Genomic DNA, 17,917 nt, shown 5'->3' on the forward strand with positions numbered 1-17,917 from the left:
GCGCCGAGGGTGTTTACCAAGGTCCTGGCAGTGGCAGCGGCACACCTGCGCAGACTTTCTGTTCCAGTTTACCCTTACCTCGACAATTGGCTCATCACGGGGGACTCGTTCGACGTTTGTTTTTTCGAACACCCAAAAGACAGTAGACCTACTGTTCAGCCTGGGATTTTCTATCAACGAAAAGAAATCCAGTTTAGTCCCCAGCCAAGTAAAACAGTTGCTGGGGGCTCTAATTCGTATGGAAGATGGTCTAGTCTTCCCTTCCAGCGAGCCGGTTCAGAACATGCTCTCTCAGGTTCCTCAGTATGTAGCCAGTCGAGAGGTGACAGTACGCAAAGCTGTGCGTTTGCTAGGGATGATGGCGTCATGCATATACTTGGTTCCCCACGCGCGGCTGTGCATGCGTCCCATGCAAGAGTGGCTCAACAGCCAGTGGTGTCAGGCCAGCGAGCAATGGGAAGATCTGTTAGTTGTCTCGCCAGCCCTCGTTCTCTCTCTGCAGCGGTGGTCGAGGGAGAACCTCTTGAAGAGGAAAACCTTCACCACCCCTGCAGTGGAAGCCACTCTCACGACAGACGTATCTCTCACAGGGTGGGGGGCTCACCTGCTTCAACAGACAGCGCACAGAGTGTGTCCCCTCGGGTAGCGTCCAACCATATAAACCTACTGGAGCTACTAGCAGTGTTCAAAGCATTGAAAGCCTTTCAGGAGCAACTGCAAGGGAAGACAGTGCTGGTCCTAACCGACAGCACAACAGCAATGTATTACCTGAACAAACAGGGGGGCACTCACTCTCCAGGGCTATCCAGGCTGTCCCAAAACATCTGGATATGGGCTCTCAAACACAAGATGTTCCCGATATCCCAACATGTTCCAGGGGAACTCAATCTTCTGGCAGACGTACTCAGCAGAGATTTTCCTCTGCCAGAAGAGTATGAATGGCGACTGCATGAAGACATTGTATCCAACGTCTTCGCAGAAAGGGGGTTTCCAGAGATTGACCTGTTCACTACTCAGGTGAACGCCCAATGCCAAGATTACGCTTCCAGGTACCCCCAGAACCGATCCAAGGGGAACGGTCTCTGGATAACTTGGTCAGGGAAATTTGTCTACGCTTTTCCCCCCCCGACTCCCCTTCTGAACAAGATAGTACACAAGATGCACCAGGAACCAGTCACCATGATTCTGGTGGCTCCCATGTGGGCCCGCCAACCTTGGTTTGCGCACCTGATGGAAATGTCCCTCTCCCCACCAGTCAAGCTGCCCTGCCCGTACAACATGTCTCAGGACAGGGGGGAGACTCTGCACCCATGCCCACAAACTCTGAATTTAGCAGCCTGGCTCCTGAGGTCATAGAGTTTGGACATCTGCAACTCCCTCAAAGATGCATGGACATACTGAGGGAGGCAAGAAAGCCTAACGCACATTATTGCTATGCCAGCAAATGGAAACGTTTTGTCATCTGTTGCAGTTCCAAAGGCGTCAATCCCACCGATTGATTGCCTTCACACATTGTGTTATATCTAACCCATCTGTTGGACTCTGGGTTAGTCTTCAATTCCTTAAAGGTTCACCTAGCGGCGTTGTGAGCCTACTCCACATCACAGCAGAAGGTGTTGTGGTGGAAAATACCTGTGATTAAAGCCTTTATGGAAGGGGTTAAAATAATTTATCCCCCCATCACTCACCCAGCCCCTGGGTGGGATCTAAATGTGGTTTTAACCAGGCTCTTGGGACCCCCTTTTGAGCATATGCATGAAGCTAGTCTGAAAGACCTGACTTACAAGACAGCCTTTCTAGTAGCTATCACTTCTATCAGAAGAGTTGGCAAACTACAGGCCCTCTCGGTTTTGGACCCCTTTGTTACAGTCCACAAAGATAAGGTAGTTCTGCGCACTCATCCCAGATTTGCGCCAAATTTATTTTGAAGTTCCATGTGAACCAGTCAATTGAACTACCCACGTTCTTCCCGAGACCTACTAACATGGCCGAAAGAAGCCTTCACACACTAGATGTGTGCAGGGCAGTCATGTTCTACATGGATAGAACTAAACCACTGAGGAAAACTAAACAATTCTTTGTTTCAGTGGCAGCTGGTAGAGAAGGGGATCATGTCTCTAAATCAGCAATATCAAGGTGGATTGTCAAATGCATCACACTATGTTACACTCTTGCAAAGAGAGAACTGCCCTTCAAGCCTAGAGGACATTCTACTCGAGGCACTGGGGCATCCATAGCATTCATTGCAAATGTTCCCCTAGAGTCCATTTGCAAAGCGGCAACCTGGAGTTCTGTACACACCTTTACAAAACACTATTGCCTAGACACTCATTCTAGGTCTGATTCTCAGGTGGGACAAGCAGTACTAAGACATCTTTTTTCTACTGTTCCTTCTCACAACCCACCTCCAACTCCGGGTACTGCTTGCTAGTCTATACACAGCATGTGATTCTAAGCAGATTAACAAGCATCAGAAGACATGCATTACTTACCGTAAAAGCATTTCTGATGATTGTATCTGCTTAGATTCACATGCGCCCTCCCTGCCTACCCGCTCGGGGTGGAAGGAACATAGACTTCTTACTACTTTCTCTCTTCATGTACTCACTCACTATAGCCTTGGGCTCCCTCATTGCAGAAAAAATACAATCGGAGGGACCTCGGCGCGTGAGGGATTTTGTGTACTACACACGTCACGATAGGGATAGTGTTTCAGACACGCCTACGCTGACGTCCCCTTTCGGTCCCCCGAAAGACGAGATGCAATACTCCGCGGTTACCACTGGATGTCGGACCATATGCACAGCATGTGAATCTAAGCAGATACAATCATCAGAAATGCTTTTACGGTAAGTAATGCATGTCATCAAGTTTAGGGAACCCAGAAAGTTAGGGAGCCATAGCACCTAATATCAAATTCTACCCCAATGCGTTAACCTTTACATAAGATAGTGTTATCTTCAGGACATCTTTGTGTAGACAACCTCTTTTTGAATGTTGTGTGTTCATACTGTATCTTAACCTTCCCATAGTCATCCTAAGTGTTGTCCCTGACTGCTCTGCTACCTCCACCACTAGGTGAGCCAGGGAAAACTTGAGATAACTAGCTGTGTGTCCTGAAGTTGTTGTTAGAGAGATGCATCATTTGTATGATTCACCCCCTCTCCTAGTGAGACCCCCAACACATTTTGCTGGACTTCTGGACCTTTTTCTTTCTAACATGTATAAGAGGAGCCTTTTCCCTCGTTCGTTTTTGTTTGTTCTGACCTTTGGAACTCAGTTCTCTGTGCTTTACCAATAATATGGAGTCTGCTTACCTCCATATCTTTCTAAATGCATCTGTATTGCACCTTTGCAGCACACAGCACCTTATGTGCAGTGTTGCTGGGAACCCGTTCTTAGAGATTATTTATTTATCCTTTCTAACTACAGTTCTTAAGGATAGATGGATACTTTGTATCCTTCCTAAAACTTGATACTAAGTGAGATTAGCACACACCACCTTATGTGGTGTACTAAGGGGATTCCTAGTATCCCCCTTCTCTCTGCTCCTATGATTTTTTAGTCACATAGACAACCGTATAATTATGGCTGGTGGCAGTGGGTGTGTTCTACCAACTATTGTGCTATTTCTTACTGCAGACTCTATTCACAGTCTCCGTTGTGCACAATAGGGTGACCTATTTCTAACATTGGTGGATCCTTTCTTTTTTTCACATTTCTATCATGGTTGTCCTTGGTTAGCCCTTCTATCATTTTGGGAGGTGTGTGTCTGTGTCTGCCTTTGCTGGTAACCCTTGGGTGTCCCCGCCTGGCTCCACTGTGTCTGGGCAGGCAGGAAGTGGGGGAGCAGTTATTCACTCCTGTGCCCTTTGTCTGCCAAAGTGCCTGAATGGAGCCAGTTCCCCCTACTAGGCTGGCTGTCCTGATTGGACAGCCATCCGCCCCTTTCTGTAAAATGCTGAGAGAGTTTGCAGAGGAGTGTGTAGGACAACCGACTAAAAGGTGATGTTCCTGAGGTGAAAGGCAAGTCGACCACTGGAACAGGAGAACCGAAGCTGAAGACTACGTGAGACACCTGCCAACCCTTCCAATTTCCGTGAAGCTACTACTGCTGTCCTGACCCCAGTTTTCTAATCGACAGAGGAGCTCCGAAGAGGACAACTGTTTCTCTTTGGCTGGTGGGACCAACCAGCCCTGAGACGAACTTCAAATTGAGCCATCTCCTGAGGTGCTGTGCCTTTCCAGAGCTGCAGACCGCGAATAACAGATGACCTCTAACCCATTTGCAGTGCATAGTATATCCAAGACCAAATCCGTTCAGAACTTTGATGAGCTCCAGTTGGACCTCCAGAGCCATGATACGACTCAGATGTGTCCACTCACCAGAGTGCAGGACTTCAGGAGCAAAGAAGATCGACTGGACAAATACCGTCCTGTGTTGGTGCTGAGAAAAAGGCGCCAGAACCGCAGACTGACCAAGGAGACTGAAGAAATATGTGCCACAGGTCCTCTCTCGAGGCTGCTGTTGAGACATCCCATTCAAAGTCCTTCCTTTCGTCACCAGACTGAGGACTTGGGAGACCGGGTCCATCGCTGCTACACAGAGGAGAATCCATCTATGTTAATTTCCTCTAACCTAAGGTACTATAGAGTCAAAGGTAAAACTTACCTTGAGCCGAGAAGTCGCTCCAGAGTGATTGAAGTGCGTGTAGAGGTGTCCAAGGTGTCCACTCTACCTCTGACCCAAGCTTGCCAGCATATATCCCTTTAGGGAGTACTTTTGCAGGGTGCTCCTAACTTGTGTTATATCGTCAAGTAATCTTATCCTAAAAGACTGAAAATATCCTGCAGAATTTTTGCTATTCTGCTATTCTACTACTTCGCAAGACTTTGACTCCAATCCTACACTGACTTTTTCGCATATTTAGGGATTAGAATTTGAAAGGATTGGAAGCTCTGGAATGTGTCTCTACAACGTTAAGCTCTGCTGCTGTGTGAATAACCAACCTTTTTCCTTCCTAAACACTCTATCTTATGTGGTTTTGCTACTAAGTACAAAAACCATATATCTGTGAAGTAACACGAGTGCCTTAATCCGCATCCTAGACCCATGAAATTCCCGAAAACATTTTTGGCCCGAAAAATGCGTCCTACACACCTGAAGGTCCAGAAAATATTGGCAGGCCAAAAAGGGTCTTAAAACACATTTTAGGACTCAAAAAATCTCAAACTTTAGAGGCCTGAAAAAGGGCTTTACATGCGTCCAAGACCACCTAAAGTCCAGGAAAATTTAGTGGCCCAGAAAATGTCACAGAGATCCAAATGTTCCAAAAATATTGGCAGTACCGATAATATGGTAGAACTGTCATTAGTGTCAAACTCTAATAATTGTAACCGCGAGCAACTAACATTGAAGTAATCGCCTTTGAAAAGTGTTAAAAATTCCTATTTGTGTTGGTTAGTGAATTAAGTATTTATTTACCTTACTTGTGTAAATATTAATAAATGTATATTTTTAATCTAACATTTCAAGTGTACGTGTTTCTTTGGACTATTGTATTTACTGGGTTCAGTGTACTTATCTACAGCTCACATCTTCCTCCTATGATGAGCCTGGCTGCTCTGCTATTCTACCAAGATCCTTTGGGTAGTACAGACGTATACTAAGGGTTGGGGACCTGTATGGCAAGCAATAGTTTTATTAAGTCTTAGCTCAGTTGTCCCCACGCTTCATTAAAGATGTGTTAAATAAACCGTTGCAGGTTTTTATGTCTGCAATTTGTATACCTGATCCATACGGCATTGAACCACAATCCTTACTTTCCCACATCCTCTTCAGTTTACGAGCGGGAACCATAGAGGAGTTGGTCGTCAAGCATGGCCTCCCCATGCACCTTTACTTTGACTACACACGATTGTACCTGTCTAAAGGTGAGGGCATCTGACAACTAAAAGCATGACCCATTGGTATTGACAAATGGATGACACTTATTTCTTTCAAATGAAATCCATGCAAAACTGAATTCCAAATACCATATTATATTCAAACAACACCAGTAGTGATTGGATATAGTCCATGAGAATAGATAAATTGACTTCACGCCTGCTAACCCTCTATCCTTCAGAAAGCACATTAGTAAAGTTGCAGCGACAAGACACCTTTAGTTCTTCAGCCCTACAATTTGAAATTAATCATAATGTGCTCTGTAGGTAGTCCAAGAACGGGATTGCCTATAAAGACGCTCTGCCAATTCCACTGTGGCTCAGCCAAAAGGAGCCTTGGGCAGGGCCGCTATCCTGGTCAAAGATTCTAAGAAAGGTGAATGACCTTTCAGCACCCATGCATGGCCTTCATATACCATTCTATGGTAATATTTCAAGATCCATTATAGTTTTATATTTCAGAAAATGTGACCATTTTATTTTTTTAACTTACTGTGCTATTACAACCAAATTTTATATTTCATGTACTGTTTTATTTTAGTATTTGTTAGGCATGATAACATTTAATGTTTCCAGAAATTCCTAAATAATGTATTATGGATGTCTTTGGTATACTAACGTTTAATATTAGTATGTTACATATTTCAACATCTTTTCTATTTTTCAGTTTCACTCATCGACTCTTACGAGTCTTCCACATTCATGTTCCTGGTGTTTGATCTGTGAGTATCGTAATCCAGGTCAGATTATCTAGCGCCACCCTCCTATCACCCGATCTCTCTTGACTTTGTTTCTGACTCTCTGGTGCTCTCTCAAGGTCTTGTACTCTTGTTCCTCTATCTCTCGCCTTTTGTACACACACATTTTCCCCTTCTTACTCTATCTTGTTTGCCCCTTGATCTCTCTGGGACACTTTAGCTCCTGAGCTGTGATCGATTGAGGGGTTTCGCCTACTATCCAGACAGCCTGGTCTCTTCTCAGAAGATGCTCCACACCACCCTCTGCCCAAAAAGCTCACCACCCGCCCCATTCTATTTAAGCCCATAACCTCTCTGCTGCCATCTGGCTACACACATTTTCCAGGGCCTCTCCCCCTCGCCCCAAAACTCTTAATTTGTGTGTCCTCTCCCCACTATCACTGTCCCTTAATCTCTCTACTGAGCCCTTTCCATTACCCCTGATCTCTTCAGGGAGCCCCCGCCCCTCCTTCTCTGGGCCTCTTTAGAACCTTTCCTAAATGTGGGTCTCCTTAGGGCTGATTCACTGACGCCTTCCGTCCCTCCTGCCACACTTATTCACTCCCCCTCTTCTCCAGCACCACTGTGGGTCTCTTTGGGGCCTTTCCCCACCACACTCCGCAAGCTCTGATTAAGATCCACTGGGAGCCTCTCAACACCCCCCCACCATTTCCTGATCTATCTGGAGTCTCTTCCCCCATGTTCCTGGGCCCTGTATCTCTCTGTAGTCTTTATTTACCTTCATTGCACTACAGACCTATTTGGGGCCCCTCCTCTGACTTCTTACAACTTTGGTCTTCTCACCACTCTCTTCACCCTGTTTTTCATATGTCTGAGTTGGATTTGTCATTTCCTTTGATTTCACCTGCTGCCTTCTCTTGCCACAGGATGAAACGGGGGGAACTCTTTGACTATTTGACTGAAAAAGTGACGCTTAGTGAGAAGGAAACCAGGTAAGTTTAAACACCCAGCTCTTACAAAAAAGTATAGTCCTCTAGCATTTCTGAGTACCACTGAGCACCCAGCAATCCTACACCATTTCCCAGAGTCAACATTAATAATCTTACAACATGGCCAGTGCATGGGCATGAAGCCTTTCATCTGCCCTCTCTTACTCTAGTTTCCTCTTCACATCCTCATTCTTCCCACCACCTTCTCCCTCCTTTTGAATTATGCACACCCTTTCTTCTATGTTCTGTCACTCATTCGCTCTCCCTAGTTGTATTAGGTGGGCTCTTTTCCAGGGAATATCCTATCTCACCCCCTTGCTTTTTGCTCCCACTAGATCTAGACGCAAGTGGCCCTTCTTTCAACCAAATCCAGGCTGTGTTCTATCTGGCTCCCTCACTGTGCTCTCCCCAGGTTTTGGACCCTCCTCTAGGCACAGACCTGTCACTCCCTTGCTCTCACAATGTGAATTAAAGAGGGCCTTTTTGCACAAACTGTCGGAGGAGGTGAGCTGCATGTCTGGGATCAATGTTCCAGTAGCTGCCTTATTGTGCTCACTAAGATCTAAATCACTGTTGGACCCTGTTTCTTTCTAGTGTGCCCCGATGCTTCCAACCTTGCACCTCTTCCCCTCATTCCTGCTCTTACATGCCGCCTCCCCTTACATTTCTCTTCTTCTCCTGTAGCACTTTGAAGCAGTTAAAGGCAGCATTAGGTGCTAAAAAAGAAACCTGTATACATACATGTGCTTTTGTGGGCATTCCACCAGGCTGTGTCCTTTGAGCAGCCTCACTAAGTGCATCATGGCGGCGTATCTCCACACTGTCTCCTTTCTCATTACCTTCGCTCTTCTCATCACAAGGTGTATTATGCGGGCCCTCCTTCAGGCTGTGTCATACCTCCATTCCAACCTCATCATTCACCGGGATCTGAAACCAGAGAATATTCTGATGGACGATGAGCAGAACATCAAGCTCTCTGACTTTGGTTTCTCCTGCCAGCTGCAGCCTGACCAAAAGCTTCGGGGTGAGTGAGGCTTTGTTACATGTTCGCTCTTTAACACCAGCATTGTGGGCAACACGCCATTTGGCAATCTTTTGAGTCTACACTCAAAAGAAAATATCTGTCATGAGTTTCTGGATCCACGTAAGAATGCAGTTTAAGATGATACAACTTCAAACCGGACAGACTGGCTGATATAGTGGGCCACTACCACACTGAGAAATGGTGCAGTTATAATCAAATCCCAGTAGAAATTGCCAGTTTTAAATATTATGTTAAAATGATTTTTTCAGAACCAGCCCTGGGCTGGTTTGGGGGGTTCTGAGTAGTCACCCTGATTAGTGAACTGGGTATAAATGGCACTTGGGTCTAGCCAATGTGTTAAGATGGATTTCCAAAATCAACCACAGGGTTGGATTCTGGGAGGCCACCCTATTATGGTGAACTGGGATACACTGAGGACTAACCAAACCCTATCAAGGTAAGATAGCAGAGCGGCAAGGCTTAGTCTCAGGAGGGCTACAATGAGTCCACAAAGAACACCAATAATTCACCAATAATTCAAGTTAGACAAGTAAGTATAAAAATATACAATGATTTATTAGGATTCAATTTGTCAAACAACCCAAATTTAGCAGTCCACAAAACCTTCCCATATCCCCCCCTGCTTACCTTTTCGCTGTCCGCCGCTCCTCCTATACCCCTGCAGCGTTAGTTCCGTCCCTCTAATGTGTTTTGGATCTGACGCAGCAGGGTCCCTTTTTTTTTTTTTGGGTGTCCCCCGCTCCCAATGTTGAGGAAGCGGGGGACACCCCTGCAACCCCCCCCTGCTCTTAATGTCGTGTTCGGTATTTTCTGACCCAAATTCGAACTAATGGTAGTGACCGAATTCGGTCAAATCTACCATTCATTCCAATTTTTGCAATTGATTTGGGTAATACCGATTTAGTAGGCTTTTCAAATACACACTAAGCAACTAAAACCTCTAGTCAGATACTGTCACACAATTACTATAACAGATTTATACGTTCATCCTTAGGAAAAAAAAGAAAGTATATACTTCAATAACCAGTTAAACACAAGTAAGTACCTATATGCATGGAAATCATTGGAGACACTTGGAATAACCAGGAATAGCCCCTCCAGCACTCCGAGTCCAACCCTAAAATGGTTTGGAGACATCTGCCTTAAAGTCACCAGTTCCAAAGTTTTACTTCGAATGGATTGTGTCCCCCCCCCCACATATTCCTCATCTTATGATATTCGGATCTCTCCAGCTTTGCTGCTTCGGAAGAAAAAAACATTTCGGCAGAGGGTGCTGTGCACGAGGTCATGGCGTCGATGTCCCTTGACAGACTCTGTACCGTGTCAACGTCACCATCAGTATAAGTAGCTTGTGCCGCGCCCGTTGGCTTCAGTTCCATTTTTCCGATTGCTTCGCTCTCGAGTTAACGGCGCGCTTCAAATTTTCTTTGAGAAAATGTCGTCGTCTTCTACCCCTTCTACTCTCATGACTGGATTAAAAATGTCGACTGTGGATCTAAAATGTCGATCACTGACCCTCACCGATGACGAAGAAAGCTCTTTGTGAGAGAAAAGGTAAACTGGCGGTGGGGCAGGAAGCTTCCAAAGCCTCTTCGAAGGCCTTGTCAATAAAACATAGAAAGTCGGGTGAATTCAGGGATTTGGATTGGCGTAAACATTCAAAGAGGTCTCGATCACGTAGTAGATCGAGACGTTCTTCATCTTCTTCTTCTAAGAAGATGAAGAGGAGACACAGATGTCCCTCTCACACATCTACCGAATTGGTAAGATGTCTAACTAAGTCGGATTCCCCAAGGAAATGGGATGAATTTAGAAAGCAAATGATGAAGGTCTTTGAGAATGCTGCCCGACCCTCTCAAAGAAACCTCGAAAGAGCCAGACCCCGGTCGCTCAGTTGGACGACGCAGGAGAGTCAGAAACTACTGTGGGCATAACCAGTAGTAAGGGTGAAGCTCGAAAATGTTGACCCGACATTAAATCATCGAAGGTTCCTAAAGAATCGAGTGATTCCCCGACACCGACGGAGAAACAAAAGTCGTCGAAGCACTCGATGACTTTGTCGACGCCATCGGCGCCGACGGCTTCAACACCGAAGCCGAAGGAGGTTTTGGCACCTTCTTCAAAGACGTCATCGACACCTTCGAAGACTCCTTCGATTCCCTCGAGGCAAACTCAGACACAGGAAAGGAGGCTTTTCTCCCTTACCTAAATCAGACTTTTTTAAGTGCATGAGGAAGAAGAAAGAAGAGGTTTCTCCTTTTGGGGTACAGTTTGGTACCAGAGGGTTGCCACGGGAGTTAATCGATCCAGAATCGAAAATGAGAGACCTGTGTGACACCCTTCACTCTGCTAGTGGCATTGATACGTCACCAGAGCTAGACTTTATAAGACCTGACCCTGCAGAACATGCAGACTCAGGGTACAGCAGTTTGATGAAAAGTGTTGTTGAATACATGGGCTGGGGTAGATCCTCACCCACATTTGATCAGGATGATATGACTGATATCCTGGACCAGGGCCCCCAGAAGGACCCAGTTCTCTCCTTCCATAGGGCACTTCAGAGGACAGTGGAAAAAAACTGGGAGGCTCCTGAGACTGTTTCTGCCGTTAAGTAATTTTCCTAAGAAGTACAGACTTTGTAGTTGTGACCCTGATTACTTAAAGAGGCATCCCACACCTGAGAGTCTGGTGATTCAGGCAGCAGCTTCTGCAAGACAAACAGCCTATCCATCTATCCCCCCAGATAGAGAGGATAAGAAAGTGGATGCTTGGGCCCGTAAGTTCTTTACCTCGGGTAGTATGGCTCTCAAGTCAGCAAATGTCACCTGTACCCTGGCCAGGTTCACCCATACCCTGTGGAACTGCATTAGGGCGGCGACTGATCATATTCCGGAAGGCGAGGAAAGGGAAGGCTTCTTGAATATTGTGAAAGATGGTAAGGAGGCAATGGGGGAAATGTCTCCAATCTAGACTGTATACTGCTGATAGCATCAGCAGATCCATGGCTGCAAGCACAGTGCTATGCAGATGTACGTGGTTGAGGAAGTCTTGGTTTGTAGCTGATGTGCAGGCCAGGCTACTCAACATGCCTTTTGATGGCTTGATGCTGTTTGGCAGGAAAGCTGATGAAAGCTTAGAAAAACTGCAGACCGCCAAAGCGGCTGCTAAATCTCTTAACGCCTCTGTGCGACAGCCTCAGAAACCTTATTCGGGCTCATCTTCCTGGAGAGGTCATTCTTTTCGATGCTACTCCTCTTTTGGTAGAGGAAGAGGACAGGCCGTACAGAAAGGTCAAAGAAAAAATCCTCGTGGTGGACGAGGAAGAGGTGCGAAACCAGCCTCAGGAATGGCATCTTAGCCCCCAGCTGCTCCTGCAGCGGCCACCAAGTCACTGAGGCCTTACTACATGAGACCTCGGTGGGAGGCAGAATCTCACAGCATCTGAAAGCATGTCAGGGCATTACTTCAGATGCTTTGGCACTGGAGACAGCTCAACGTTACTGCCTTCCCTTCCTAAAAAGGCCTCGGGACCATATACCGGGAGCCAATTCTACCAAGATTCCAGATCCGCTCCTTCTGTAGGAAATAACCCTGCTAGAGAAAGGTGCAAATGAACATGTGCCTGTAGCAGAGAGGAACAAGGCTTGGTACTCCCCTTACTTTCTAATTCCAAAGAAGGACAGAGGTTTGAGACCCATCTTGGACTTAAGAAATTTGAACAAGTTCCTCAGGAAGGACAAGTTCAAGATGGTAACCCCTTCTCAGATCCTTCAGGCTCTCCAACTCCAAGACTGGTTGGTATCATTGGACCTTCAGGATGATTACTTTCATGTGCAAATCCATCTCAAGCACAGAAAGTACCTGAGGTTTCGCAGTTGGCGGTTCTCACTATCAGTTTCGAGTTCTGCCATTCGGGTTGACCTCCGCCCCAAGGGTTTTCACCAAACTGATGGCGGTTGTGGCAGCCAGTCTCCGGAGAGGGGATTCACGTCTACCCCTACCTGGACGATTGGTTAATCAGAGTGCGTTCTCCCGAACAAGATCAGAATCATCTGTCAATCACCTGTCATTCCCTTCACAGACTGGGCTTCTCCCTCAATTACAAGAAGTCCCACATGATACCATTCCAAAGGCTTCAGTTTATTGGAGCAGTCCTGGATACTTCCTCGGGCGAAGCCTCGTTTCCCGAGGTGAGAGCTCTCCACATTCTGCAGATGGTAACAAAATTCCAGAATGGCCAGCATCTGCCGGCCTTCGATTTTTTTGAGGTTGCTCGGCCTCATGGCAGCCTGCATTTTACTGGTGCCAGAGGCCCGATTGAGGATGAGATCCCTTCAATGGGCTCTCAGGACTCAGTGGTCCCAATTTTCGGGAATATGTTGGATCTTCTGCAAGTTCCAAGCACAGTTGCTCAAGACCTTCTTTGGTGGGCTTGCAACAACAACATTCTCAAGGGCAAATCTTTTTAGCAACCATAGCCGGAGATATCTGTAGTGACGGATGCCTCACTCACGGGGTGGGGAGCCCACACCAACGATCTGACAATAAGCGGTCGTTGGTCTCCATCCGAGTCCAAACTACACATCAACCTGTTGGGTTGAGGGCAATCAGACTAGCGCTGAAGGCCTTCCTGTCCTCTGTACGGGGAAAGAACGTCTTGATAATGACGGACAACACGGTGGCCATGTACTACCTCAACAAGAGAGGAGGCGTAGGGTCACTACTACTGTGCAGAGAGGCAATGCATCTCTGGTTCTGGGCAATACGAGAACGAATCTCTCTGTCGGCAGTTCACCTAGCTTGAGAGCAGAACATGGCGGCAGACGCTCTGAGCAGGCAGAGCACAGTGTCCCACGAGTGGGAACTAGCTCAGGAAGTCCTTCAAGAGATTTTCACCCTTTGGGGAACCCCTCAAGTGAATCTGTTTGCGACCAGGGTCAACCGGAAGTGCGAACAGTACTGCTCAAGGGAATTTCCTCCGAGAGGAGCTCTAGGAGACGCATTCGTGATGGACTGGGAGTTTCCACTTCTGTACGCGTTTCCTACAGTCCCCGCGATTCCTCACGTAATCAGAAGGTTGAGAAAGTTCAGGACAACCATGATCCTAATTGCTCTGGATTGGGCCAGGAGGACGTGGTACCAGGACCTTCTGGACATGTCCATCTGCCCTCCAATATGTCTTTCACAAAGAGAGGATCTTCTCTCGCAAGAGGAAGGTCGGTTCTCCATCCAGAGGTCAAGACATTCAACCTTCACGCATGGTTTCTGAGAGGTTGAGATACAAGGATTGGGATCTTCCAAATGACGTAATGGAGATTTTGCATTCGACCAGAAGGCCAGCAACTAAATATCTGTACCAGTGTCATTGGAATACATTCAGTAACTGGTGCAGGGATAAGGATGTGGACCCTTTTCAATGTGTCACCCCAATAGTGCTTTCTTTTCTATTGCATCTAGCGAATCTTGGGCTCCAGATTGGAACAATTAAAGGATATCTGGCTGTGCTGTCCATTTTCAAGTGTTCCTCGGAAGAGGTTTCCTACTTTAAAATTCTATTGGTTATCCAATTCTTAAAAGGGCTCACTAATGTGTACCCTCCAGTCCCTTTTCATGTCCTGGCTTGAGATTTGAATCTTGTACTAAAATCTCTAACTTGTATACCTTTTGAGCCTCTACATACTTGTCCCTTGAGGCTGTTAACGTTAAAGACCGTTCTTCTTGTGGCCTTAACCTCAGCCCGCAGGGTTAGTGAGTTGCAGGCTCTCTCATGCAAACCACTGTACACTACCTTTTACAAGGAAAAGGTAGTTCTTAAGGTTAGACCTTCTGTCTTGCCGAAGGTAGTTTCTGACTTTCATTTGTCACAAAAAAATCACATTACCATCTTTCTACACTCCTCCAATTTAGATAAAGAAGAGGAGAGGTTTTATAGACTGGACCCAAAAAGGGCTCTGAGTTTTTATATATCAAGGATGTCAACATTGTGTCAGGATTACCAACATTTTGTGGGTTATACTGGCCATAAATTGGGATTAGCTGTGACAAAACAAACTATATCCCGATGTATCATTTTGGCTACTGTAGAGTGTTACAGATTGGCTGGTAACGAACTGCCGGATGGGCTTTGTGCCCATTCCACAAGGGATATGGCTACTTCCGCGGCTCTAGAGAGGGGAGTCCCTGTAGCGGATATATGTTCAGCCGCAACATGGGCATCATTACATACCTTCATCAACCATTACTGTTTAGATGCCCTCTTCTTCCCATAAGGGATTATTTGCTAAAGCGGTACTACATTCCGTGCATGATAAAACAATTAGTACTCCCACCTCCAAAAAAATGGTACACTGACACTGGTAGGGGAGTCTATCATAAGATGAGGAATACATGGGAGGACACAATGCATCGAAGAACAAGTTACTTACCAACTGTAGCGTTCTTTCGACTGGATGTTCCTCCCACGTATTCCTCATCGCCCCTCCCATCCTACCCCGCAGTACAGTTTGCGTTATTTACACTTCTCTTCTATAATCGGTTCTAGACACCTTCCAGCTTAACACCTAAGCAAAGAAAAGGAAAAGACTTCATCGGAGCAGATGACCTCAGGACACCCTCTTGGATGCAAAGAAGATGGATTGCAATGGGTGTCACCACTGTCAGTTGGCGACAGTCAATCTTCCATGGACAAAGGAGCAGGTCCTTCACTGCTTCTGTTGATGAAAGAACACTGAAAATATAGAAGCAGGTTCCTTGTGGTACAAGTTGAAGAACCTGCACTTGCAACAGCGATGGCTGCAGCGAGTTAGCCCAGGAAAGAGCTGGTCAGTCCACTGGTTGGTCCAAGTACACTTAAAAAAAGCTCAAAAGGTACAGATCCTCAAGCAGGGGTCGAGACTGGCTGTTTCCACTGGTCCTCGGGCCGAAGTACAGACGAGTGTCTTCTTTAGATCAGGCAGAGGAGCAGGACTTCTGTGGGACATCACTGAAGTTGGTGCTGAATTGCTGATCAGCGGCAGGGGGGTAGTCCTTGGATCGTCAACGGGCTGCCCTCTTTTATAGAGCACTTTACTTTGTCATTGTTAGGAAACCTTTCCCTTTTGGCAACTGTCCCTCCATAGTTGCTGTGGACCCCTAATATTTTTGCTTTGTTTTTGTGTCACTGTTGCTTTTTACACTTGGGATTTTTGGTTACTTTTATATGTGCCAAAACACAAGCTGGTGGCAGCAGATATATTTTTACCGGTTTTGCTTTATATTTTAGTGTGTACGTTTGCATTTATCACGTATGGCTACTAAACATAACTAGCGCCCTAAAGTGCCATGAGATTTTCGCTTGTTCTTTGTCCATATTGTACTTTGGCCTTCTTCCTGCTTTGCCAGGTCAGGAAACCCTTTAAAAGGTCATGCACTTGCCCAGTGTTAGGCAATATTTGGAGCAGTACCCTTTGGGTGCACTACAACAACCTTGACCTCTTGGCAATAGGAACCCAACCTTTGGTATAAGTCTGTACTACACAGGTTGGTAGCGTGGCTGAGCAGCAAGGCTTATCTCAAGAGGGGTCAATGTGAGCAGTAGGGTGGTTACACAGAGATTCACATTGAAAAGTATCAAAATAAACTCTTATACTCTAGGTTTCTTGATTAAACAATTATTCATTTATTTAACAGTCAGTTTGAATAAGCCTTCTTGAGAAGGGCCAATATATCAGTAACACACAAATACACTCCAAAATACACACGATTAGTTTCTCTAAATCAGCAAATACCCATCTGGGATGGCACACCGACAAGTCCTACACTCTCAGGTGACTTAAATAGTTCGGACACTGTGGACATTAATATATCACTGGTGCATTTAGAGCAATACTGAAAATCATGTCAAAGAAAATTGTTATCGAATAAAACAAGAGATAACACAATTTTTTCTGAAGCAGGTAAGTACTTTTGAACCCCCAATGCAAAGTAAGTTAACCCCTTCCTGGAAGGAAAGGTAAAACACAATGTCAGTGGAAAGAAGAGTTATTCAGGGAACCAGGCCAGCCAATGTCAATTGAGCAAAATCTAGGTGAGCTTGAATCACTTCTCGTAGGTGAATAAAAGTCTTGTACAATGTTTTAGAAGTCTTTGTAGAAAAAGTAGAATCAATGTAGGGCCACAAGCTGGGAGGTTTGTGACAAGTAGAAGATGCAAGCAACTCTACAGACAGAAGCAACCAAGTCTCAACTGAGATCAAGTAAGGCTGCAACAACAAGAGGTAAGTCCTCTCAAACGTGACAGTACCTTTGGTTAGAAGAAATGGTTCCTGCTGGCTTCTGTTCCTGTGCAGCTCTGCAGATCCTTTTGTCCCTGGACCTCAGTCGTGGGGACAAGCGGGAGGATGTCTGGGGACTCAACACTGCAATGGGACGGTCAGCGACAGAAAAGGACAAACTTCTATTCAACAGCACTTCGCGGTTTCAGCTCCTTGCGTCTCAGCAAATTGCACCACTACGTTCTCACGGATACCACTCTGGACTTTCCTTGCGTCTGAGGTCCAGCACTCTGTTGAGGTTGCTCAGGCTTGGTCAGTCCTGCTTCAAGGGAGTCCGGGGGATCTTCCTTCAGCACGGGTCCATCTTAAAAGTGATGCACTCCGTTTGGTGTTTCTCTCCCTGGCACTTCGCTTCCAGCAGCACCGGCAGTGGAAGTACAGCCAGCTCCGAGAGGATGTCCAAACAAGTTCACTTTGGAGTTGATTGGTCCCACCAACTCAAAGGGAGAAGTCGTCCTTGCAGGGCTTCTCTAGTCAAAACGAATTTGCAGCTTCAGCACAGCAGCAGGGCTTCACTGGGCAAACCAATGGTCCTGAGTTGCAGCAGGCGTCTCTTCCAAGTTCTTCTTCGGATTCCTTCATCCAGTGGTCGACTCTGTCTTCCAAGCCAAAAAGCCTTGTCAGCAGAGTGGTTGTCCTTGTCGGACAGCCAGCCAGCCAGCCAATCACCTTTGGGTGCATTCATGTAACCAAGGGGATTAAGCACAGGGAGTTTCAGGCACCTCCCTCACTTCCTGCCCTGTAACTTTCTAGACCCAGCACACACTGTCTTACAATAGGATGCTAGAGGGGTTACATAGTATCCCCTTTGTCTAGCTTCTCATGTAGCATTTTTTATGTTACCCTTTCCTCACTGAATGGCTGATGGCAGTGGTTTTGTTTTAACTCTTTGGCCCAGGGTGTCTGGGGTAGGCAGGAAGTGAGGGAG

The 17,917-nt window shown here is 46.2% G+C and overlaps 1 protein-coding gene across 2 annotated transcripts in view; it reads left to right on the forward strand.

The window, feature by feature from the left end:
• The window catches only part of PHKG2 (phosphorylase kinase catalytic subunit gamma 2), a 286,549-nt gene that overhangs the window by 173,758 nt on the left and 94,874 nt on the right, over positions 1 to 17,917 (forward strand). For both annotated transcript variants that reach the window (XM_069651631.1, XM_069651632.1), the window contains 3 exons: positions 6,614 to 6,668; positions 7,571 to 7,636; positions 8,494 to 8,657. In XM_069651631.1, the coding sequence (XP_069507732.1) occupies positions 6,614 to 6,668; positions 7,571 to 7,636; positions 8,494 to 8,657 (285 nt within the window). The remainder of the gene's footprint in view (positions 1 to 6,613; positions 6,669 to 7,570; positions 7,637 to 8,493; positions 8,658 to 17,917) is intronic.

Source organism: Ambystoma mexicanum, chromosome 3p (genome assembly GCF_040938575.1).
Source record: "Ambystoma mexicanum isolate Mex_15411 chromosome 3p, UKY_AmexF1_1, whole genome shotgun sequence".
Taxonomy (NCBI): Eukaryota; Metazoa; Chordata; class Amphibia; order Caudata; family Ambystomatidae; genus Ambystoma; species Ambystoma mexicanum.